We start from the raw sequence: 25100 nt of genomic DNA on the forward strand, positions 1-25100 counted from the left end.
TACTTTGGAATTTTCTTGGAAGGCTGTTGTCAGGATTCTGTTCTTCATGGACTGCAGCCAACCACCACTCACTCACATATAGGGCCCCACGGCAGCTCTCCCATTTATCTTAGAGTATTTTTCATGTCCAAACTACTTAAAGTCCCATCTGATCTGGTCTGGAAGATGAAATGACAAAAAATGGAGTAGCGTTAAGTCTTACTATTGGATAAGTTTCCATACTTGAGCAGAGTTATATTTTTGGAGCTCATCCTTCAGTCTGTCTGGAAGGAAGGAAAGGAGGGCTAGGAGGGGTTATCTATTAATAGCACCTCTGTTTGGAGCGGAGACATTTGAAGCTCTGATGTGCCTATCTGTGCGTAAAGCAGAGCTCAGCTCCGTAGAAGGCGTATCAAACAACTAACCTTGAAGGAGTTTCATGGCCAAAGCAATGCTAAAGAAAACCAGCACTTGAGTCCGTAGCTGGCAACATGAAATGTTGCTTTAAATATTTTAGCTACATGTTTAACTCTGTATCTCAAGGTGACTGTGTCAGTGTGCTTGATTTTCCCCACATATGAGGGAAAATGAGAATGTGAGGGAAAAAAATATGTAGAAGTGTAAGATTATTCTGTGTGGTATCAGATACATAGGGCTGAAGTAAGAACTATTGCTAAGTGAGAATATGGCAAGGAGCTTTAAGTTCTTTCATAGAATCCGCATAGAATTACAAACTCCTGACTCAAAATGGAAGAAATAGTTTAAAATTGAAAACAAAACTGTTAATTTCATAACAAATAGCTTAAAAATATAAAGTTGAGGTTTGATGATCTCTTTCATGTTTTTTTTTCTTAAATCATGCAAACAATTAGCCGTATATGGCATTTTCAACAGTGATTTCTCTCTAGAATAGAACTGTTGATTAGCTCTTCCCTATAGCTCCAAACTCTTAGTATAAAACTGCTGTCAACTGCAGGGAGACCAGCAGGGCAGAGCTCTCTGTGTCATCAAAGCAGCCACTGTGGAACAACCAGCCCCAAAGGCCTGAGGTCAGGGCTGGCAACCGTTTCCAGACTGCGTCCCTCGTGAGGAGGCCAGAGCATTTGAGGCTTCTTTAATAGAAATTAGAAAGTCAAGTATATGCATTAACAAAGTTCAACTTGAACATTGCTTCTAGGATAAAAAATCCAGGGTCATGAACAGGGCTAAAGGACTTGAGAGCAGTGCCAGAATTTCTGTTGTTGGAATTAATGGATAGAATGGGATGAGTTTCACAGATTTACCCGTGGAATAGGATTACCAGCTTGCTGTTGTTGTTGTTTTTGTTATTCCCCTTTATTTGTCACTAGTATGAAAACTCAGCCATATTTGGGTAGTGGCTGTAAGAAGAAAATCAACTGATTGTAATTTTGATTTGAGTAGATTTAACCTTGTAGGAAATAGCTTTCCTGTCAGATTGTTTGCATCCCAAAACTTTTTTTGCAGAGATTTAACAGGGATTTCCCCCCTTGTGCCACAAGAATGACAAACAGAGGATGTTACTTTTATCTCTGTTGCTTTATCTTTTTAAAAATCTTTTCTATGTCTGTACATAGTGTTCCTGGCCTGGCTCTTGCACACCTAACATGGGAGTACAAAGTACTGAGAGCACATTAAGTGGTTTGCTTCTCTGCTATAACATTTCCTAGCAGGTGGTAAAACACATATGAGAAAAAAAGTGGTCTTTGGATAAATGAAGTGTTGCATCTCACCCAAACAGTCCAAAACCTTGACTTTTCTGAAGTCAAAGAGGAGAAGGAGTGTTAGGGGAGTGCGATAGAGAAAGGTAGGGGTGGTATGTTTCTTTTTGACCTCAGGGGTAACAGATTTAAAAATGTGACTATAAAATTTCATCTGGAAAAAAAAAGATTATTAAAAGGAAATAGGATTTTGGAAAAACAATAGTAAGGAACAATCATGGTCAGTGGTAGCTCTAATGTGTTTCCCCTGGAGGTTCCAACATGAGGCACCGGGCGCTTCTATCTCTGTTTGGTGCTGCCGTGAGCTTAGGGCAGGAGGAAAGTCACTCCAAAGGACCTCGCCAAGGTGACCCTGAGCACCCTTCAGAGGGGGATAGCTACCACTGCCACCTCCAGCAGGTGAGATGGTGACTGCAGTGAACGGGATGGTAGGAGAACCACCCTGATGTATGTCACCCTCTTCAAAAATACATAGTTAACTTTACATAAATGCCCAGTTCTCATTTAGGCATTTAAATGAAGTGGTTAAAAGAAGCACACACACACACACACACACACACCCCACAGCTCCACCAAATGAGATTTATTCTGTCCTTAGCAGGGGGGCAGACAAATCTGGTGGACTTGATATGGGTGATATAATCAGGGAGCCATGAATGTGGCATAAAGCCCATTTTAGCTCATTGTTTCTTTTAGCTCGTGTCCTGCAGCCTGCTCACGCGAGCCATAAGATTTGGCTGCAGTGCAGGACTCCCACTGAAGTCCCCCCTGCGAGAGGCTGGGTTTTCAGCCAGGGGAAAAGCAAGGCGCTCTATTTTTAGACAGACCTCAGAATATTTTTGGGAAGCACATCACGGATCCGCACTTGTAGGAGCTGGGGAGCTGCCAAATGGCAATTTTCTAACTCTCCTCCCTCAAAGCAATAAGATTTTCATAGCTCATTTTCTGCAGGTTTTCTCCTAGCAGAGGAAGGCAAAGCTCTTTGCATTGGACTTTACCAAGTAAATCTGATGAATGGCAGCAGTGGATTTAAAGTTCTTGTAATATCCTATTACCAATGTACCATTTGCATTTGGAATCACAGGCCACCTGTCCTTCTGTACAGAGGAACACACTGTAACTCTGACAGCACTAATTCTAAGACATTTGCAGATATCGTGTGGTTTCTTGGAGTAACAGGCTCTCTCCAGAGAAACATCACATGCATCTCATCAGTCACATTTAGAGCTCTGCAACATCTGCAAGCAAATTACTAATGAGCTCAAATGTCTTAGAACCACCCAAAAGTCGGGAACAAGGTGGCTCTTTGGCTAATCAGCTTTGATTTGGGCTCATCATTTCCCTCCCTCCTTTGGCACTGTGGCTGCAACCTCCGCAGGCGCCTACACAGCTAAACGCAAGCAACGTGCAGCTGGCGCCCAGCTGTGCCGTGGGCTTTGGGCATCCCTTGGCGAGCAGTCGCTGCTCGGTGCTGCACGTCTTGGGGCAGCGCTGGGGATGCTCCTGGGAACGCCGCTCCTCCCGCTACACGCGGCTGCTGCGCGGCGGCCTCGACGGCAGCGCTTGCACGGGCAGCGTGGGCAAGGGCTGCCTGGAGGAGCAGCACAAACTACAGAGAGAGGCAGTGAGGGAAGGTGCCAGGCCAGGGCTCAGGGTGCCTTGGGTCAGTCCCAGGTGCCTCCTGTTCTTTTCCCTCCAAACAAGGTGTCTTTGTAAAGTGCTTTGAGAAACACCAGTGAAAGGTGTTGGATGGGAGTTAAAACCCCTTTTACTACAGTGCAGAAATACCTCTCTAGAAAAATAATAATGCAATGCTCCAATTTCTTCAAATGAGGTCATGTGGTCACCTTCATTTTTGAAACAACAAATGTTGTCCTTTATCAGCTCCATGTGACAAAACAATGGAGCCCTCAAGATCCAAAGGCAAGCAAAACAGTTGCAGTAACATGTGAATTAGTGAAGAAAATAAAAGATGTTCACTTCTGTGGATACTAATGCAATGAATTCTGGTAAATGTAGGGAGAGGAGCACCCTAAGCTCTTGAGAAATGGGCCCAGCAGTCAAATGCAGTCAGACCAAATGCAGCATTTCTGCTCAAGCCTCAAGGTGGGGAGGACTTTGCATGCAGTCACTGGAACTCACTGCAGCCTCTAAGAGCTGCCCAGGAGCAGAAGTGTTTCCCTTTGCCAGACTAAAGCCACTCATAAGCAGCACTTGCCAGCCAGCTACATCCAGGCTGCTCTCACATCACAGCCCCAAAAGAAGGGTTAAAAATCTACCCCTTCCTTTGCCTGAACAAAGCCTGCAGGGTTGACGCTTTATTTGGTGTATAATTATAATAGTAAGCCTGATAGTGAATCTATTATGTATTCTATGTGCATTATTAACAACACGACTTCTTTCCCCTTACACTCCTAAGGAAAACATAAAACACAGGAAAATCAAAGCACAGGCAATAGTGGATATTAAGAACAATTAAGCTCTGCACAGTGTCTCTGCAGGGAGCCACCCTGGTGTGCCTTAACTGAGCATAACGGATGTTATGCTGTACATTTGGTAATTCTGTCCTGCAAGTTCAGCTATAACTGAAACTGCTCCTTTGCAGGAGCTTTCATTACATATCAAGAGATAGCTGTAGTTACCAAGAGATATTACCTGCTTAATAGCCACTCAATTTATTTCATTTCAAAAAGCAGTTGCAGTTACGTTAGAAACAAAGTACTTACTTCATAAGAAGTTTTTTTTTTAATCTGTATCTAGAAGAGGAAAGGACATTAAAGAGGCTTTTTTTAACTTGCAATAAGCATGACGCATCTCAGTAATTCTATTATATAATGTGCAACTTTATTATTTGAGACTTGTCTCTTTTCTTATTTATGAAAATGAAGAACTGCAAACAATAAAGTCTCAAAAGACTTTTACACCCCGTAACCGAGATGTTCTTATAAAAAGAGATGTAGTTATTCATGCTGAGCTACTTCTTACTTCCCTAAAAGCCTAAACTATCAGGATGCCCTTGCTCACCGTCCTGTGCCAGATGATGCTGCCGGCTCTACTCTCTGTGCGAGAAGCTGAGAGAAGAGTATAAACTGAAAGGAAAAATGAAGGAGGAGGTGGCAGGAAGGGTTGTTTTTTTTTTTTTTTTTTTTGTCTTCCTTAACTCCTTTTGCAAAGGCTCATCCCCAAGCTTTGACTTTGAGGTATGGCTTTATTTTCTTCTTACATGCAGTGCCTGAAACAATCTGCCCTCCTTTTTTTTTTTTTGACCTATGCTCGCATAAGGCTTCAAGAAGTTCTGCTTCGTCAGATCCAAAGTCACTCTGGTATCCACACGATCCCAAGGCTCTGCCCAAGTAAGTTCCCGGGGCAGTCCCTACGGAAAACAACTCCCAGGAGCGTTGGGTAGGAGTGAGCTGACGTACCCAGTGAAAGGCAGAGCTAGAGGTGAGGGAGGAGGGAAAGGACACTAATGAACTTAAAACTATTGCTGCTGTTTGGAGCACCTCTTTAGTCATTCCTGATCATGTTTCTTCTGTGTGGCATCTTGTCTAGGCCTTGGTCCTCCCCTCAGCTTGCGCACAAAGGGAATACAGTCAAGAAATAATGGTGAAACAGAGCCCTACGAATGTGTTTCCTTTAGCTTGAAGTAATCTTCAAAAAAACAACTAAAGATGTACTAATAAGAATCATGCACTAGATAAAACTGCAATATCTTGCAGCAGGTAGGTTAGATCTATGTAACCTCTCAAAATGACTCCTCATCCCAGTAGGTGAGACCACCAACATATGATGCTGAATGTAACGGAAAACATCCCAGTCATTGCTATTCCGCAGAGCTGTGCTGTGTTTGGGGAGGGAGGAGGGAAGGGTGATAAATAGACTTTTGTATTAAAATACGACCTCAGGGGAAAAATCTGAAGTTAAGACACTTTCTCCCTGAATACAGCAGACATTCATTTAATTCTCAATGCAGCTGTTTTTATTGCGCTTTCCCTGTTTTCAGTCATATTATTGCCCTGACTGAAATAATATTTTCTAAAGTCTTGACTATGGGGGAAGACGTCAAAATCAAGGCGAATCAAGGTATTAGGATTTAGGTGATTAGAAAAATTCATTTAAGCATAGCTTTGCTTTGAATAAAATAGAGTCACTCAAAGTTACCAGTGTCCTAAGCAAGTGTTTCTCAGTCAATAGTAACTGTGGTGTCCTTTCTCAGTCCAAAAGTGAATGTATTTTTCAATTCTGTTTATCTTTTACCCCGTTCTGGAAACGGGAAGCTAAGTGGGAACTCTGCCTGGACTCATCAGCAGCAATTGCTCAGAATAATGGTGACACAAAATGAAGTCTTGTCTCTGCAGCCTCGCTCCATTAGTCATTACCTTGCTAAGCATCATTCCCATCCCACTTAGCAGAGCTGAGATACTGAAGAATACCATAGGGAAAACACTCTCTCAAATGAGAATCCCGAAAATGCTTATGCTTGAGCTGTCCCAGTGAAAAACGCGGATGACTCAGAGTTACACAAGCACATTTAGTTCTGGGGAAGAGACGTAACTTTTTCAGACCATTCAGCACAGATCTTAGTAGAAGCTACAAGACAGATTTTCAGTGTTTGGGAGATCGGCCGTAGAGTGAAATATAAAGGATCTGTGTAAATTTATAATGGCAATTTGAAGAAATGGCAAGCGATTCTTTTTTTTTACACAGCAAAGTGATCTTACCTACAGTGTTAGTTCCCTACTTGTCATGGAGCCATGACTTTCTGCATGTTATCAATGGTGAAAGAGAGAGGAACCCATTTGCAGAACTCCACGTGTTCTACTTGGACGAACAAGGTTTAATTCTGTGTTTGTCTTAGCTGCCCAGCTCCTCTACGCTGTCTCTACTGCTGAGAGATACATAATCATTAATTATTTGGGGCCATCTTTGAAAGATTTAATGCAGCTACTGCTCTGGCAGACTTCAGCACGCTTCTTCAGTTACTCCCTGCCCTTGGGGATAATGCCAGCCCATGTTGCTGTGCAGCCCAGAAACCCACATGTGTCTGCTATCAAGGCGTTCTAAAATAAAAATAATTTATGCTTCAGAAAAATTGTCTATAGAAGTAAAATTTTTTTCTGTTTAAAATTACTGTGACTTCATCGATTGCCACAAAGAAACACAGTCTGTTGTCCAGAAATAATTTATTCATCAACAATAAAACACTGAATAGAAAAAGCCTTGTAAATAAAACTATATATATATATAATGCTTTATTTTTTTATTCGATACTCCACAAAAAACACTACAGACAGTAACAAAATAATCCAATTAATTTTAAAAATTTCAAATGATAGTTATCACTCTTCATTTATCATGTTTTATTAACAATGCAAAGGTTGTTGGTGTACATTTTATAGTTTTACTTGATTTCATTGAATTGTTTCTTAAAACACGTGAAGCAATTTATTTGCCCCATAATTTATAACATACATAAGTATATCCATAAACAATATAACAGCTCTGAGAAAGATATGCAGACTGTTCAATGGTAAGTAGTCTACCATAAGTTGTTTAGTGGGAGAGAGGGGAATAAATCACAACTGAATCGGGATAGAAGTCAACACATTGAAGAGAAATAATATCTGGGAAACAATTACATATTTTCCATGGCCCGTTTAGTAATGTGATCTCTTTCAAGCTCTGATTTCTCCTGTTTTAGATACTCCAGCACCTTCGCTAGCATATCCTCGTCCAGGTACTGCCTGTTCTGCGTGTCGTCGGGCTCCCCGGCCATGGCCAGCCGCTTGCTGAGCGCCGCCAGCTTCGCGGACTCCTGCGGGCCCAGCTGGCTCAAGTGCTCTCGTAGCGCTTGTTCCAGCTGCTCATCTTCCTGCAGGTCATTTTCAGCAGCTGGAACTGGGGTTCTCTTCATCTGGTTTGTGTTGATAACTTCGGGATATTTTGCCAACATCTTTGCCAAGTAATTGGCCAGCTCTTCATCTTTCTCATTCAGTTTTTCATATTCCATTTGTCTCCTTTCCAGATCATTAATCCAGGTAGCTTTAGGAAACGGGTGCCCTTTCAATCTTCTGGGAAGGTACGGCAGTCTTGGCAAACCATTTTCCTGATTAAGACGACTTAGTAAGTAGGAGGGGTTCTCATTAGCTAAGGTGTCTGTTCCCAGAAGACTGACAATATCTTCAATATTGAGGTCTTCAGGTAGGTTTTCTGGAATAACGTTAAGAGGCTGCTTCATGTATCCATTTTTAGAGTTTACATTATTTTTAAATATATCACTCTGTCCTAGATTAGTTTCAGACATCTCCTCCAGGTCTTCTGGGAATCCCACTTCCTGCTCAGCTTCCAACCTTTCACTCTGAAGCTGCTTCTTTTCTCCAGCTTTCAGCATGTCTATTAAATCCTCAGGAGGAATTTGTAAATTCCTTGAGATTTCTATTAACTGAGCTATAGACTGAGGATCAAGCTGCTTATCCAAAAAGCTTGCTGCTCTTTTTTCCTCAAGTTCTCCAGTCCTTAATTTCCGGTTGCCAGCACTTCCCACCAGCCTCTTAAGGTAGTAATTCATTAGCTTTGAAACATCCTCTGATGCCTGATCTTTATTCTCTCTTCTCATTTCATCCTCAAGGAAGCCGAGTTTCCCCGATCTTTTCATTTCTTCATCAATCTCCTCTTCATGTTTATCAATTTCCTCTTTGCTGTCTTTTATCTCTTCCTGGGTTTGACTTTCCACTTTTTCCTCTATCGGATTCCAGTCTTCACCTCCAACTACATCTTCATAGGCAATGTTATTCACCTTATACACATCATCTTCGTCATCTGCATACAACTTCTGGTCCTCATCCAGCCTCTCTTTCTTGTGATTGCTTGGTCCTGCCATCTTCCCCAGCTCCTGAAACACAGACTCCAGTGTAGCCAGACTCTGGGGTGTGTATTGCTCTTCCACTATTTCATTAGTACGTTTGAAAGGGCTGTCTCTTGAACTCTCTTCGTAGTGCCCAAGTGGCATTTTGAGATACTTCTGCCACCTGTCAGGCCACTTGTAAGCCTCATAATCATCAGTTACTCCAGCTGGAATATTGTCTGAACTCAGACCATAAGGTTTATTCTCCTTTGGGCCAGCTTTTGACTCTTTCTCAGCTTGCCTCAAGGCCTCCAACATCACTTTAACCCACTGAGACTCATCTTCGGTTAACGAATCCCGCATATTGTCTGGTAGGTGAACCTGGTCTTTGCTTTCCTTCTGCTGCAGGAGATACGGAGCGCTTTGATAAGAGCTATAATCAGGGCTGCTTTCTCCCTTGTTAGTTTGCTTGCGAAGATCTTCTATGTATTCCAAGGCTTTGATCATATCAGGGTTTGGGAGCCTTTGCAAGTTTTTCATTACATAGTCTGGGTCTTTCTGGAGCAGCTGATACTGCTGGAAGGAAGCTGCATCAGCACAACAGCTTAGGACAAAGAGCAAGGTGAGACCGCACGCTGCTCCCACACCGAAGATTTTAGTTTCTGCCATGTTTAAAATATTTCCCTAAAATAAAGAAGAAGAAAAAAGGACAATTAACATATGAGTAAAAACTTAGTAAACTGTAAATCGTATCACATATTGCTATTTTAGACTGGAACTCATCAGGAAAAATACATGTATGTGTCTTTATTAGTTATGGAAACCTACTAGAACTCATACATGGAAGCCCTATGTTTTGGCTGAAATTTATCTTGAGAGTCAATTCCAATGATTCCTTAGTTTACTAGAAACTATCATCTTGCAATGCTAGAAATGTTTTTTCTATGCTTAGTTTAATTTATGACTATAAAATTTCCACTGGCAGTACCAAAGTGAAAAAAAAAAGAGTCCTAGGTAGCTCATAAAATGCCCAGAGAGAAATCTGATATTTAAATGATGGCTGCAAACAGAAATCTCCATATAACCATATATTTGAATGTTGCTCAAAAACATTAATATTAAAATTGCATGTAGAATTATTTGGTGTGATTGTTTCACTGGGTCTCTGATTTCATGGCAGAATAACACCACTGAATGGTGCTAGAATGCAGTAAAATCCATGTAATAGAGAAAATAGCATATAAAATGACTTACAGATTTATTTCTGTCATTACTATTAGTGTTATTACTTCTTTCTTTGCTGTTTGTTTAAAAATATATTATTTACTCTATAGGTGATTTTAAATTAATAGGATCTATGAATGAAACATTTCCTAAAAGCCAGAGAGAGCCTCTGTGTGAAAGTCAATCTATACTTCATCTCAAAACCACTTTTTCTTTTTGCATTTTCCTAAACCAGTTTTGAAAGGAGGTGAGTTCTCACTAGTGATTTGTTTGAACAGTACTTCATTCACTTCAGTGGAAACCAAATCAGGTCCTAGGACAAGCAGAAAGGTGACATAACTGAGCTGCATTTACAATACACAAAGACTGTATGAGTAGAAGTCCTTGTCTAATCTTTGTGGCCAGTTTATGACGAGCACTAGAAAACTTGCTTTAAAAGAACAAGAGTGGGAAAAATAAGAGTCCAAGAGAATTACTGAGCTCAGAGCACTGCTGTGGATGACACCCCTGTTCAAGGCCAGTCCTTCCAGGAGAGGAGCACCGGCCACTCGCAGTGACATGAGAATTCCTGTCACTCATTTCTGAGGAGATGCTCAGCAGAGAAGGCAAGGGGGCTGGGAGACAGGCCAGGGGCTTTTCTCTTCCAGCTACATTAATGAATAATGTACAGAAAATAAATGGTAAAGATAGAAGCTACTTTTCTGAATCGATCTGTTTTTATTCAGAAACAAATCATCCTGTTGCGGTGGTGATTTATGTCCATTTGAAGAAGCTACGTGTACCAGTATTTACCCACTGCTGTAAGTTGAAAGTGAACGTGCTCGTTTTACCGCACTTGTAGATTTTTCCACTCGTTTTTTTTTCCTTAACACAATGACATAATGTGACTTAACTAAATAATTAAAACACTACTGGAGAGCTGTTTTTTTTTTTCCACCCCCTTGGTATGCCTGAGCAAGCTAACATCCAGAATATCAAATAATTTCTCCAAATATTTATGAATCCCAGCCTGCATACCAATAAGAATTGATTTCACAGAGAGTTAAATGAGACAGTTGATTAGAAGATTCCTTTCTCTAGATCTTGGTTTGCCCTAAATCAACATCTCTCCTATCTGATGTCACAGAAAACACTCTAGTCCTACATATATATCACCAGGGAAAAAAAAAAGAAAACCTGAATAATTAATTATTTTGTGTTGAGCAGAACTTATTGTAGCAAATAAACAAAACAAAAATTTGCAGATAGACAGATTACGAACAGATTTAACCTGGTTAGAATATGAGAAACAGTTGTCTTTGTGGGGTGGAGGAAGGGAGCTCGTTCCATAATTATCTGCTGGGCACCTCCCCCTCTCAGGGACAGGAGCTCAACCTCCTTTACTGCATACAATTATGTACTGTTATGTTCTCTCTAAAAGCCATTTGCAGCCAATTAAAATCAAAATACTCACAGTCGGGCGAAGTTAAGCTTAGTGTTCCAAAGCATTTCCCTAGCTGAATATTTCCTTTGCAGGAATAACAAGCCATCAGTTCCCCTCTAGATATTCAGGTACATTTATCTACAGATCAATTTTCACTTCCATTTTATTGATAGATAATACCTGAAAGCTTCATAAAGAAGACTTTGGAATGATTCCTTTTAAAAGCTTTGACTTCAGGTCATAAAATCTTGTCATTAAATATAGTGTGTTTTTAAGGGTTTTATTTAGGGTAAGAAGACTTCTACCCAGTCTTTCAGACTTTCATTTCCAGTTTTGAGACAAGAGGACATTTTAGACTATCTTGAGGATCTACAGTAAGGCTTCTTTTATGCTGCTCATCACACAACAAGCTAAAATGGCTGTATTCGCTACAGCTGTTGTAATTATGAAGCTAGCCAAGAAGAAGAGGAGCAGATTTTTGCTCCTCTGTTTTGTGCCAGTAGCCTCTTCTATCAGCACCTGCCAAACGGGCGAATCTTTCTGTGGCAACAGATGAAGAAGGTGCTGTTTACAGAATGAGGTGACCGAGCTGGCAGTGAGATGGGTGTGGAGGCCATAAAGCCTGACAGAAGTTCTGGAGAACAGAGACAAAACAAGGAAATACATCTCCTGGCCGGGATGTTTCCATGGCAACAGTAATTTTCTCTCTCCGTCTTTCCCAGTAGTCTTCTCTGATGTGAAGATAATGTTTCCAGTGACATTTTCTGTGAAAACTCATAAGCCTTTCAATAGCTGAGTCCTTGCCCTAAGAGGCAGTGAGGGACTCCAACAGCAGTTTTCCATAAGAAAAATATGGAAACACATAATATAGCCTTCCTCCCATTTGCTTTTGCAATAAGCAGAACAGCTGCAGTTAACACTTTTTTTAAAGCACATCTTAATCTCTAGCCTGTGAAAGGGACTCGAACACAAACAAAAAATAATAGTGCAGGGGGCAGTGAGGCAGGAAAGCCAAAACAAACCAAGGAGCATCTATAATGACTACTTGCGCATATGGAGGGTTGACGAAGCTGTCTTTACAGCCAAAGAAGCCTCTCACCCCATATTTTGAAAAGCCAAAAGTAATGTGGTCATGAGCCAGAGAGAAGAATAAAGGGAACAGCAAGTGAAACATTACGTTATCCTCCTTCCTGCCTTTAGAGACCCAGCAAAGCTGACAGTGTAAACACACGAACACCTGTACCTCGCTGGATCTTATAGAGGTCTGCACGCGTATCGGATGCGCGTATCCGTGCAGATGTGAGCTGCAACCCGGTGTGTAGGTCTACGCGTGTCTATGGGGTGCGCGCATCAGCGCAGGCGTTGGGTGCAGCCCCGCTGCCTCCTTCCGCGCTCAGCTCCGTGCGGCAGCCCCGCGCACCCCGCGCACCCCGCGCAGCCCCGCGCAGCCCCGCGCACCCCGCGCAGCCCCGTGCGCCCCGCGCGGCCCGCGCGCCCCGCGCAGCCCCGCGCAGCCCCGCGCAGCCCCGTGCGCCCCGCGCAGCCCCTACCTGCGCTGCCGCCGCCGCCGTTCAGCACCCGGACAGCGCCCGCTTATACCGCCCTCGCCGCCGACGTCACCGCGCTCCCCGCCCGCCGCCCGCCCCGCGCGGATGTGTTTATATATATATTTATGTACACGCACACACATATACACACGCACGCACCGCGGGGTAAATATAAAATAAAAGAGGGAGGCGGAAAGGGCTCCCATAGACCCCTGGAAAGGCCAGCCCGGCCCTGCAGGTGGGGGAGCAAGCAAACCCCGACCCTGCCTCTGTGGGGCACCCTCTGCGGTGGCCTGGAACAACCCTCTGGCTGCAGAAAGCCGCGGGGGGGCTGAAGGGGCCTGTGTGCATACGTGTGTGTGTGTGTGTGTGTGTGTGTGTACATTCATGCATGCACGCGTGCAAGTGCACATGCATGCACACAGGCGGATATACACACGTGTGTGCACATGCTGTGTGGAGGAGAAGCAGTCAGACAGGGCAGGCAGGCCGTTCACTAAGGCGTGATGGTGCATGCACTCTTCAGGGCCTCCCCACAGCTGCATTATGAGCCCATTTATTTTAAAGCACTTAGCCCAGTTCTGGCTTTTCCAGCATCTCCTCCTCACCTGGCCCAGATTGCTCTGCGCTAAGGGCAATGCTGCCTGCTCCCGGCCATGGCTGCGCTGCAGAGCAGGGCAAGGAGAGGCGCCACCCACACACCACGGAGCAGGCGGCCTTTGCCCTTGCAACGCCATCCTCAGCCCTTGCTGAGGAAAGGCCAACGCCTGCGTGCACAGAGGACACTAAATATCACCTTGCTGAAAACCAGAAAGCAGGAAACCTAGCACATCACTGCAGCTGCTGGGCTGCGTTTCAGCTCATTCCTTTGGCTTCCTTTCTATTCCAGAAGGGTTAGGCTGGCTTTTAAATACAGGCTCCTTTTCCCCCACATAAATCTTTCCTGACAATTTTGACCTTTTACAGCACGAAATGCAAAAAGCTAGGATGAATGAACCTTCCAAACCAATAAATGTTACAAAATTAAATTGTCATAAGAACAGCAAGGTAGGAATAATTACAGCTGCGAACACAGAGAGAAGAACTAACTACCTTTGCTGCATTTGTCGTAGCTGAGACGCCATCTGGAAAGCTCCCATTTCAGTCAAATAAAGTTACCTGTAAAAACAGGACCTGTTTCTGCCTGCACAGAAACTCTTGAGCAACATTTCTATTCAGGGCCCAGTCAGATACAATCTCAAATTTTTCCTTGAGACAATGAAGAAAAGAGGTAAACAGAGTAAAAGCCAACATCCTTGAAGATGGAAACAAGAGAGGAAGGAGCTACATTCCTGTGTAACACAGGGGCAAGTGCAGCCCTGGTCTTCACTGAGCAGCCGTGACCCGTCCACGCGACACTATGTGTCCAATGACATTCAGCAGGCTCCAATGCGCCCCAAACACGTGGCTACAGACCTAGGTAGAGCTTTGAGACGAAGCTCAAAAGCTCTGTTGAGAATTTTTGGCAATTTTCTTGTAGCTTTGCATGTGCTTCCAGTTCTGCCTCCAGATGCCCATCTAGCTAATTCTTTCACACCAAAACTTCCTGCTGACCTCTTCCATTTATCGCTGCTCTCCAGCCTACGCACTTATTTAGACGACACAGATTAATTGGCAAATGAGCACGACTCCTTCCTCTGTGCCTTAACCACTCTCCCGAGATCAACAGCATGGGAAGTCAGGCAGACTTGGCTTAGTTCTCTGTCTTCGCTATTTTGGTTTCAGGGGATCAAATTTATATGAGGATATCCAGAACTTACTTACACATCAGCCTCAATCCACATTAAAATCTTAAGTGTTGCATTGATTTGCATGAGCAATTTAGCCACCTATTTCCATAAAGGGGCCCTTAATGACCGCATTTTCCTTTTTTCTTGCATTTCCTGCTCTTCAAAATGATTCATGAAACAGAAAATGCGGTCTATGTCGTCATGAAAAGTGCTATGTCATTTTATACAAAAGCAAGATGCTAAGTGCATCAAAACATTTCTGAAATTTAGGTAATTGCATTATAGTCGCTTGAGCTTGCATGTTTAGCAACAGACTCTTGCAATCGTTCTTAAACACATTTTGACCATATTGCACCCTTTGGATGATGCTGGAAACAGAATAGTAACAAATCCAATGTTTCCTTTGAATGGCTTGCCCTAGCGTGTGCTCCGCCTGGCACGGCTGTGCACCACGAGGAGCTAAAAGCTAATCAGGCCTCAACCCAGCACGTTAAATTAAGAATTTCAGGGAGATTTCATTTCACTGTATGTAAGAAACAAGGTGCGTGGGGTGGGGGGAACTTCACTGCTCCCACACTGCGTCCCTGGCCCCTCTGGGGACACCCGTCTCTGACCATGATGGAGAGTGAAGCTGTGATCATCATGGCTATTACCATAGCGTAAACACAAGCAGCAGCAGACAGTATATTTATTTTGCTGCTGGGAGTCTGTTTTCTGAAGCTGAAATAGCATGCAGTTCAAAAAAAAAAAAAAAAGTTAACAACTTCAGCTCTAGCTTTCTCCTCTCCTAATTGGTGTCACAAAGATATCAGTGCTGCTTAAAAATAAAGCAGGGTTGTGTCAATATTGATAGTTTTTCCACCTTCCTCTGTTTCCAGTGGCAACCAAAAATAATTTACAATTCATTACGGACATGGTGTTTCTTCCAGAATAAGTGCCATTGTTACATTAGAATTAATTCCTATCTGACTTGGGTATCTGCATTTATTGTACATATAATGAAAGGGGGAGGTTTTCCTTCATCAGAAAAAAGTTCACCTGTCATCATAGATACAGTTTCTTTTAAATGATTTCAGTTTTAAAATACTTGACCTCCACTTGGGTCCAACATAAGGCTCATTTTCTGCCGCTCATTTTGCATGCTTGGTAGATCAAACATATTTGTATGCAAATATTTTCAGCCTCCCTGGACTTCGTACATGCTAAACAGCTCTAATTTCATTATTAGAATTGTAGGGGGAGGGGGAAAAATAACACTGTAAGGAAAAACAAGGGCCTTGCAGACTGTAAGCACAATTCTCCAGGAGTGTAGAGGTCAGAGCCCAACAGGGGCAGGAGCCTGTGGCAGCTGCACATGCCTGGGCCTCACTCCCTGCCCCAATCAGAGGAAGCAGGTTCAAAGCCAGCCTGACCTACACACGTCCCTGAAGGGTTACTGCTTGCTCCAGAGGGCCATTTTGAGAACAGATTTTGCTAGGAACAAAAAAAAAAAAAAAAAAAAAATCCTGACTATCATCCAACATTGTCATGTTCATGCTGCCTGCATTAGAAAAAAAAAATGAAGAAAGAAGTGAAGCCTCAGGGGAAGGTGTGATTGCTGTCTCAGATCTGTGAGCATACGACCACCACTGCACCCAAGTCAAGCTTTGAGTGTCATCATTTCAGTGAAACCTTTTGGGGCCTGTGGATGCCGGGAGGGGGGAGTCTCCTCTGCCCATCTGAGACACCTAGAAGTCGGGCGGTTGATAGGAGCAAGGTTTCTCAGCATCCCAACGGCAATGGGCTAGTGGCAGCTCCCCTGAAGGCTGTGCCAGGGACTGGGAGGCCCTGAACCTGGTGGATCCACCTGCTCCTACCCAAGCTCACAGAGCAGCATTGGGCCAATACACTTGCTCTGAAGGCACAACTCAATATGCTTTGAAACCTCTTTCCAAGGCAGTCATTCAGGGCACAGGCTCAGGGCTTCACCACAGCCCCATTTCTAGTACATTAGCAACCAGGATCTCATTCAGGGGTGAGGATCTTCCCCTGCGTTCAGATGACCTAGAGGATCCCACAGCCTGGAAGGCGTCTTTGGCTTCCTGCCAGATGTGGTCCAAGGTCTTCAAAAAGAGCCTCTCCTTCAAAGGAAGGAGATATTAGGCTCACCAACTGCTTACAAGGGGATAGGTGAAAATAAGACATTGCTGGAAGGAAAACAGAGAAGCAGCAGATGAATCAACAGAGAAAGAAACCCATAATTATTCTTTCTCCAGTGCAGCCTCCAGCTTGATTAACAAGAATAGCAAACCACCAACAGATTAAGGAATACACATCTTCTCTTATAACCACTCGAGTATTTTTATCTGCAGGCCTCCCCCTCATACATACACACATATTTCCTCCCATGGAGTGTCAATGATCTTCGTAAGCCTGTGACATCTGCTTACCAACATTTGGTGTAAAAATATCAATATCTGCTTTACATAGCTGTTATGAGCATTACATCTACCAGTCAGTAAAGATCAAGAGTCTCCTGGGAGCTTGCTGGATCAAACTGTCATGATTTCAGCACTGCTTTGCGTCAGACAGAAGAATTTAAAGTCAAAACACGGCTAGTTTAAGGAGGAAGACAATGAGAACGTCTGAGTCATACCCTGCTGAGGGTGAAGAGAGCAGATTAATAGACAGCAAACATGAATGAAACCGAACAACTCATTTCAGTCATGCGGCTGCTTCTAAAACTCAAAATAGGATTTATTTTTAGTCTTTGAGCATGAAAAGAGGATTTTTTTGCACCTTGCCAAGGAAAGGGGAGAAAAGAGTTTTATTCACTGTGGGCCAGGCTCCCCTTCCTTTGACATTCGGAGAAGTGACATTGGAGAGGCTTGCTGTACCCAGAGAAGTTTTGCTGTTTAGTGACTGTTCCTCATGGCACTGAGTGACACGTGTGCTGTGTGTGCGCACAGCCCGTTCTCCAGCCGCAAATGCAACACGTGCGCTCCGGTCCCAGCCCCCTTCCCTGTGCCAAAGCACTGCCCAAAGCGTGTGACTGCTGGAGGGCAAATAAAAGAAAACCAGCCGTGCACCACTGCCAAGTCCCCGGGGGGGAACACCATGCAAGCAGGACTCTGCAGCGGGACAGGCTTCCTAGGGTTATCCAAAATCGTTAGCTTAGTCTAAGCCTCTGAACTCTATGCTGCAGCAGTGGTGACAACCGGCAGCAACAGCAACTAAAATCATTTGCCTCTGCTTTTTGGGTAGGAGCAACCTGGCCGCATAAATCTGGTGTTTCTAGCAAGATTTAGATGCAACGCATGAGCATCCTTCCCTCTGTCGCCGCTTTAGGGCATACCAATGGAGGCCATCTCTGATGCCTCCCGCTCTAGAGGCTGCCTCCACCCTGGTCCTGGTGGGACCGAGGCATCTGCAAAGAATCCTTGCATGTCCTCACCCCTCCAAAGGGCTGTTGAACCCTTGATCTGCTGGGAGATGTCTGGGCTTAAAACTTGTCCCCAGATGGAAGAGTGAATTCAAAGATGGAGGTGCACTTGATTTCTGTATCGGCAACGGGATGCAGGAGAGGCAGGAGGGAGAGATTGGTCTTCTCAGTGTACAATGATTTTTAATATATAGCTTTGGAGATGTTTTTCACAGTACATATGACTTTTAGTAATGCCTTCAGTGATGTTTTCACAAGGGTTTTATGAGGAGTGAGCAAAGCTAGAGATATACGTAAACATTTATGTGGCTTCCCAATTTAAGTAGTTAGCTAGAAGGGATTTTGCAGCAGGGCATAAGGATTTTGTACAAAATTCACTCCTTTTTGTTACATCACTTCAGCAATTCTGCCCTGTGGAAACTTCATGATTTTTGGGCTAAACCACTTTTATCCCTTAATCATATTAAAGCCTCCCTAATATTCACACAAATCACTCTCAAATCTGAAAACGTTCAGTCATTTTTGGATCTGCCTCTTTCTGGTAGAAATCCTTCCCTTTTTTATCTGCTGACCCGTCTGACAGTATGAGACAGGACCTGCGGTAGCAAAGTCATCACTTACTAATGCTCTTTTCTTACCTCTTACTCTCATTTCTCCAGAATCTAGAGATTCTCGGAGCATGAAACAGCACACTTGCATTATTTAACAGGCAGCAAGTGTTATTCCACCCCCAGATCATTTGAACAGGTCCTGTGGCAATACTGCAAGAGAGAGCCTATCCACTAAAGCTGTAAGTTCTTATGACAAAAATAGAGCATGGCCTATCACATTTCTGCTCGTACGCTGTCTTTGCTAATATCATTAGTTTCAACAGTGCCATTATAGCATTTTTCATGATCATAAGCTTGTCCTTCTTTGCTTAGTAAGTGTGTGCCTACATCAGTTCCAACCTTATATCTATAAATTTTTATATAGATCTGGGTCAACCCCAAATTTAGCATTTGGTCACAAATGTGACAAAACCAAATAAAAGAGAATCACTTCAAAACACAGTACGGAGCAAAAAAGATATACTTTTTTTTTCCCCAAGGAAAACTTTTGGTAAGGAGAAGGTAAGTGTTGTGATTTGGCAACATGAACTTTGCTACCTTGGTGATAATGGACTGAAGGCAACTCTTGAATATCACTGCAAAAGGCAGACGATTTATGGAGTTAATTGTTTACTACCATCAAATTTCAAAGCAGCTTTCAAGCATAGGAAAATTTTGGTTTATACCTTGGAGGACCAGGGGGTTTGGTTCCCCATTCATTAGACAGTTTGAGTAAGAAGTCCAACGTTTCCTGCTTCTCTTAGAGGAACACAGAATCTATTACTTCCTTCGAACTTAAAAACCACAAAGAGAAACTTGTAAGAGTGTAAAACAGCCTGCACCCCTCAGCTATGCACCATAGCTGTTTATCATTATACTGTTTTACTGCCATGTGCAGAAAATGGTAACTACTTAAAAAAAACATAAAACAAAATAAAAATCAGAGAAACAGCGTACCCATCCATGGCAGTTAAGCAGAAATATTTTTCTGTGACTCCTCCCCACCGCATCTGAAGATTTCTACCTATAATCTGTTTTTTCCTGTCACTTAATCCTGAAGATTATTTTGGCTAGGAAAATTGTGCTAGGTGGGTTGCTCCCTTTTCTGTATCATCTCCCCGAACACGCAGCAGCAGACCAAGTGACAACTAATTACACACCTGCAAACGGGGAGGAACGCTGGTCTAGGACCTCCAAGCTGCTTTAGGTAGCACTCTTCTCTCCCTCTTGCATTCCTCTCAGCTATCAGAGGCTTGACTGGCAAGTAAAACCTATGTAATTAGGAGGGAAAGCTGTGATTTTTCCCTAAGAAAACACTTCCGATGAAAACAGTGGAGCGCCCTTCCTGTCTTGGACATTTCTTCCCACCGCATCGACTGCTCGGCCAGAAAAGTCCCAGTGACTCCTTCTTGGGCATCTCAGTCTGTTGGGGACATAGAGACCTCCCAGGAAGGCCTTGGGTCTGACACATTTCCATGCAAGACCTTAAGAAGAGAAGGCAACAGGGCAAAGGCACCACCACCCTCCCTTGGCTTTGGCATCTGTATATTTTGACGTATGTTACCAGTCGGGTGGGAAAAGGGTACCGCGATGAATAATTCCAGGAAGGGGCAAACCCCTAGTGCAAAAGTGGCCCATTCATTAGCTTGTCTGAATAAGAGTCCAAACAGCTTATGACTAATAGCATTTTGCTGAGCATGCCCAGCTTAAGCCCAAGATGTGTGGTGTAAGATAATTTATTTTTGTCTCAGAATTAAAGGATTACATAAAAAATGGATACATACAGAAGGGTAGATGGAGAGCATAGATTTTCTCCTACTAAAAGAACCCATCATACAGTCTTTTTAATGAAATATTAAACATATGCTATTTTTCCAATTGAATGAAATGTACTCAAAACAAACCATTTGCATCCAGGGATCCCTGCAGGCAACAGAAGACATGTCATGAAAATAGCTGCTTCAGTGCTGGTCTAATAATTCAGATTCAATAGGATTCGAATCTGAAAGTAGACTGACATGTTATCGTATCTCCAAATCTGCAACATCTTTATTCCAGTAATTTTATCCCAGATACATTTAAAAAAGAAACATAGCTCCATAGACACCGTTTACCCCTGTTCTGGCAGACAGAATCCACTGACAGGGTTTCAGCTGGAGGAAACGCTCTTCTCTAGCGGAATGGGGCTGGTGTTTGGGCTTCCACTCGCACAAGGTTGGGCTGAGACCAACGTGAGCCGACGCTCCGGAGGGGACAGCTATTCTCTCATCTCTGCCCCTTCTACTCGGTGTGATGTTGAATCCCACAGAAGTGGCCCGGTTTATTCAATAGGTTGTAATTCAAGGCAAGGTGATTTATTAGAGCTATTGAGAGCAGGTGGCAGAGCATCACCATGAATTACTGGCAGCCTTACCTGGATCGTGGCTTGCGCGGGACTCTGCACAGACACACAGCCAGTCGGAATGCGTTTGGCTGCCTGGGGTTTTCCGCTTGTGAATCTCAAAGCTGAAGCAAAAGGCCAGCTACTACATCTGGCATCCAAGATGTTGTCTGAAAAACTAAATGGATTACTTGTCCATGCAGGGAGGCTTTCGCCATCTGCTGTAGATGCAATACTGATGAGGGTCTCAATTTTACCTAACTGCTTCAGGATATCATTATATGAAGGAAAATAAAAATGCACAGGGATGGAATCACTTTCTTTTAACCAGGGAGTTGTGGTCATGTACGTGTGTTGTATGTGGTATTTGCTCTGCCTGTCCCTGATGTCTGATACTGCCAGTGCTCCCTCAGCCTGGCCGCTGAAGCTGTCCAGCTCCGTGCTCCCACGAGCCTCTGTGTGTGCTGCTCACACAAATGTCCTCTCCTCATTCTCCCGCCTCTCTCCTGCCAGGATGGGGTGGCTCTGGCAGGTACCGGACAGAAGAAATGGGAAGGAGGGACTCTAGCACCTGAGGAGACAAGGTAGAACCCGGGAAGAGAGAGGGATGGTCCTGTTCTCCATGATGCAGCTGCAAACACGAGTCGCATGGGCCTCCAGAAGCCACATCTGAGCCTCCGGATGGGAAAGAGACGATGGTTCAGGACCGAGACAGCAATATCGAGTCTTTCTTTCAGCTCCTGTACCAGAGAGGTGGCATCAAAGGGGAAGTGGGCTGATGAGTTGGGATATTCAGTGGACAAAATAGAGCTTATAGCGTAACAGAAATATTAGGAAAAATAAGTTGAAATGAGAAGCATAACAGAGCAAATCCCAGCAAAATTAAACCATCGGGAAGCAGAAATGCAGTATCTGCTCCTAGGAGAAAATCTGCAAATAGCTACCATTACATTACCCAGTTCTTACCTACCCTGCACATAGCTGAATTGCAGCTATGTACTTGCTTTAAAGAGTAGCTAAAAAAGAAAATTAAAAGAAATTAAAAGTACTTCAGCTGCTTTAAGACCAAATACATTTGGAATACTCATGAAATTAAAAATTGTGTAAGAAGTGCTCTGAGGTGCAGTCACTGTTTCCTGAATGTGGGCCCTTAACCATGTTTTTTAATCACTACTGACGATTCTCCATTGTAAGTTGTTGCTGCTCCTTTTCCCAGCTGCTCTGGCAGCCAGAGCTGAGACACCTCTCGCTGGCCATCAGAGCACAGAGACAGGGTTAACTGGGAGACCAAGAGGAAATGCAGAGGCTTTGCTGGTAGCAGACAAAACAAAACAAAACAACCTTTCTTTTACAATCATTACAGCCAGGACCAATCACTCCTCTTACCAAGAATGACATTTCCAGAGGAAAGATCCCAAAAAACACACAACAATTTTCAGGTAAACAAATTGTAAAACCAGCCTGTGGATTTGATTGCCACATAGACCACCAAAGGCAACAGCTACGAGGGTGCCTGCAATCCAGTGACAAATGTGCTACCGTCCCACAGCTGTACTGCTTCATAGATGGAGATTACCCTGTCAGGGAGCAACTGTTGACTTCATGCTTTGCATCGCGCTGACGCAAGCCTTCTGTTCATAAAGCAAAACAGATTTTAACAGTGTTGACCCAGTCTTGCAGGCACATCAACCCCATTAGCCTAAAAAAGATGGATGGTAAAATAACACAGTGTATGCACAGACCTACCCACTCTGCCCAAAGAAAGACATTCCAAAGGGTCTGTTTCATCAGGCTTTTGAGATAGAAAAGGAAAGCAGTTCAGTTCCATAATTTTCTAAATCCCCAAATCCTTGGATGTTAAAAGACAAGATGATGATGTGTCTCTAAAAGGTCTCAAAGAATTTCAAATATTATGAAAGGTTCCTCCCCAAAACTTCTATCCAAATGCCTATAAATGTGGAGCTGCTTTGCAAAAGCCATTCCTAAACACTCCTTTCCTCCCTACTTAGAGATTACCGATGGCCCTTGAAAAATCTCACATAGCTGTGACGAAAACAAATCCAACTCTAAAGTAATTTTTTAGAAAGAAACATCTTCCTTTACTTGGTAATAGTAACTATATTGACTCTACTGTAGAGATGGAGCTGGTAGACACAAAAGCAACCAGGGACAAGCACAATACCTGTGTGCATTGGTTGTAAATTAACACATCTCAAACCAGCTTTGCTGACATTTGCTAACATCTGTTTTCTCTGCAGTCCTACTCCTCCTTTATCATCACAGTTTTGTTGTCTTTGGGTTCTGGTCCCAATCCTTCCATGACCTTTTTGGAGACTTTCACAGGAGCAGTCCAGGGCAGAATTCAAGTCTAGATGGCCTAGGTGCCAACTAACATTAATTGTGGCAGCATCCTCTGAAAATTATGAGAACAAGAGCTCATTTTGGATAAATACCTTCATGTAAAAGACACATTTCAAGTACAGGAACATGGCGTTGACTGCTGTTTTTCAGTGCAATCCTAAAATATTTTAAAGAGCTTTCCCCATGATTCAAGAAATGGAAAAAAAAAAAAGAAAGAAAGAAAGAAAAGAGAAAGGGTTTCTGTCAGCATCAAAGATGTTTCTGTTGATGCAATCAGTTAATAGCCACTGCCTCATAAAACAGTTTACACAGTCTATTGCTCTTGCAAAACCTAGATTAAAGGTACACAAGACAAGTGGAGGAAGACAGCTAAAATGCAAGTCTGCAGAATGAAACAGAAGTTTCCACAAACTGCTCACTTTTGTGATGATCTACCGGCAGCAAAGCATTAGTCAGACAAGTGGAGAGTTCTCATCGAATATGGGTATATTAGCATGCTGTGCCTGACTACATTTCAGTTTGCAGCTAAGCAAGGCATTCTCGACAGCAAGTCAGACTGATGCATTCTCCAAAGAATTATGCCGTACAGAAAAATAATCATGAAATATTAATCATTTCTCATTTAGAGCTACAACTGTCACAAATCATGTAGCCCGCCCATGTACAACCTCTTGCTGCAAAGATACATCAAGAGCACAGCAAATTTTGCTTACTTCCACGCTGCAGATAAAACACTGAATTTTAGACAATTCAGTCAAATAATGCCAGATGCTTTTTTCTCAATCAAGACTTCAACCTTAGTTCAGTCCGATACAGGAATTATAGCTCAGGCTGTCCTTGAATTTGATCAGCAAAACCAAAATTGAGTAATTCGTTAACCACCAAACACTCAACATCTACGTTCAAGCCTGGCTCAATGCACCAATGAACGCGGTACTGACCATCAATGAAACGCTGCCAAAGTATTCACAAAGTTTGGTCTGAAGACACTCCAACACTCCACTTTTGTGCTGGCAATATGTGCTCCTGGTGATGAGCACATTACAGGACAGGGACACATGGCAGAGGTATGTTTATGAGGGACTACGCTGGGAGGAGGCAGACAGCCCTCTGAAAGATCATCTTGAAAGCCCTGTGAGAGTTTGGAAGCTATTCATTCAGAGATCTGACTCGATGCCTTGTGACTTACAAGGCCTGTGGTTCAGCTGCAATAGCAAATAATGAGAAATAATTCCTCTGAATAGCTGATAGGCAATCCAGAGCATGGAAAGTATTTGCATAAAACAGTCATTGTAATTTCACACCCGCAGATCTCTGGCAGTCAAAATCTCAAGACAGATCATTCAGGGACTGAGGGAAAGAAACTAAATCAGTTGTTTGCTGCAAGTAACTCATCTACTTGTATCTAATGTGGCGCTGTCTTGTTATCAGATGTTGTCACTGGCCCAGGATCCCAGGACACAACCCTCTGTGTGACAACCTGATATACATACGTCACTATTCCACTCTGCCAGGAAAATCAAAATGCTGACATGACATGGGAGGAAAAAAATACTCCAAAAAAATGGAAGCAACGTTTATCAGACTGAGTCTCATCCACATCACAAGTGCAATGAATGTTAGTGACTGAGATACTTCTGGATTCAATGACTATTGCTGCCTATTTTCAAATTCACCTTCAGTCATACACTCCATGGGCCTTCTCTAGTCTTTCTTCAATGGCAATCTTTCTTTTCTATCTTTATCAGCAGATAGAGTCACCTTTCCCACTTCTTAGCATTTATTAAATTTGTACTTTCCTGGAATTATGGGATACAACAGTA

The 25100-nt window shown here is 43.2% G+C and overlaps 1 protein-coding gene across 1 annotated transcript; it reads right to left on the reverse strand.

Moving 5' to 3' along the window:
* Nucleotides 1–6884: 6884 nt before the first annotated feature.
* Nucleotides 6885–9241, reverse strand: SCG2 (secretogranin II). The gene has a single exon (XM_010218963.2). It carries the CDS (start codon nt 9229–9231, stop codon nt 7354–7356), a length of 1878 nt encoding a protein of 625 aa, XP_010217265.2. The 5' UTR covers nt 9232–9241; the 3' UTR covers nt 6885–7353.
* Between the last annotated feature and the right edge of the window lie 15859 nt (nt 9242–25100).

Source organism: Tinamus guttatus, unplaced genomic scaffold (genome assembly GCF_059628265.1).
Source record: "Tinamus guttatus ecotype Peru unplaced genomic scaffold, ASM5962826v1 Tinamus_guttatus_pri_ptg000311l, whole genome shotgun sequence".
Classification (NCBI taxonomy): domain Eukaryota; kingdom Metazoa; phylum Chordata; class Aves; order Tinamiformes; family Tinamidae; genus Tinamus; species Tinamus guttatus.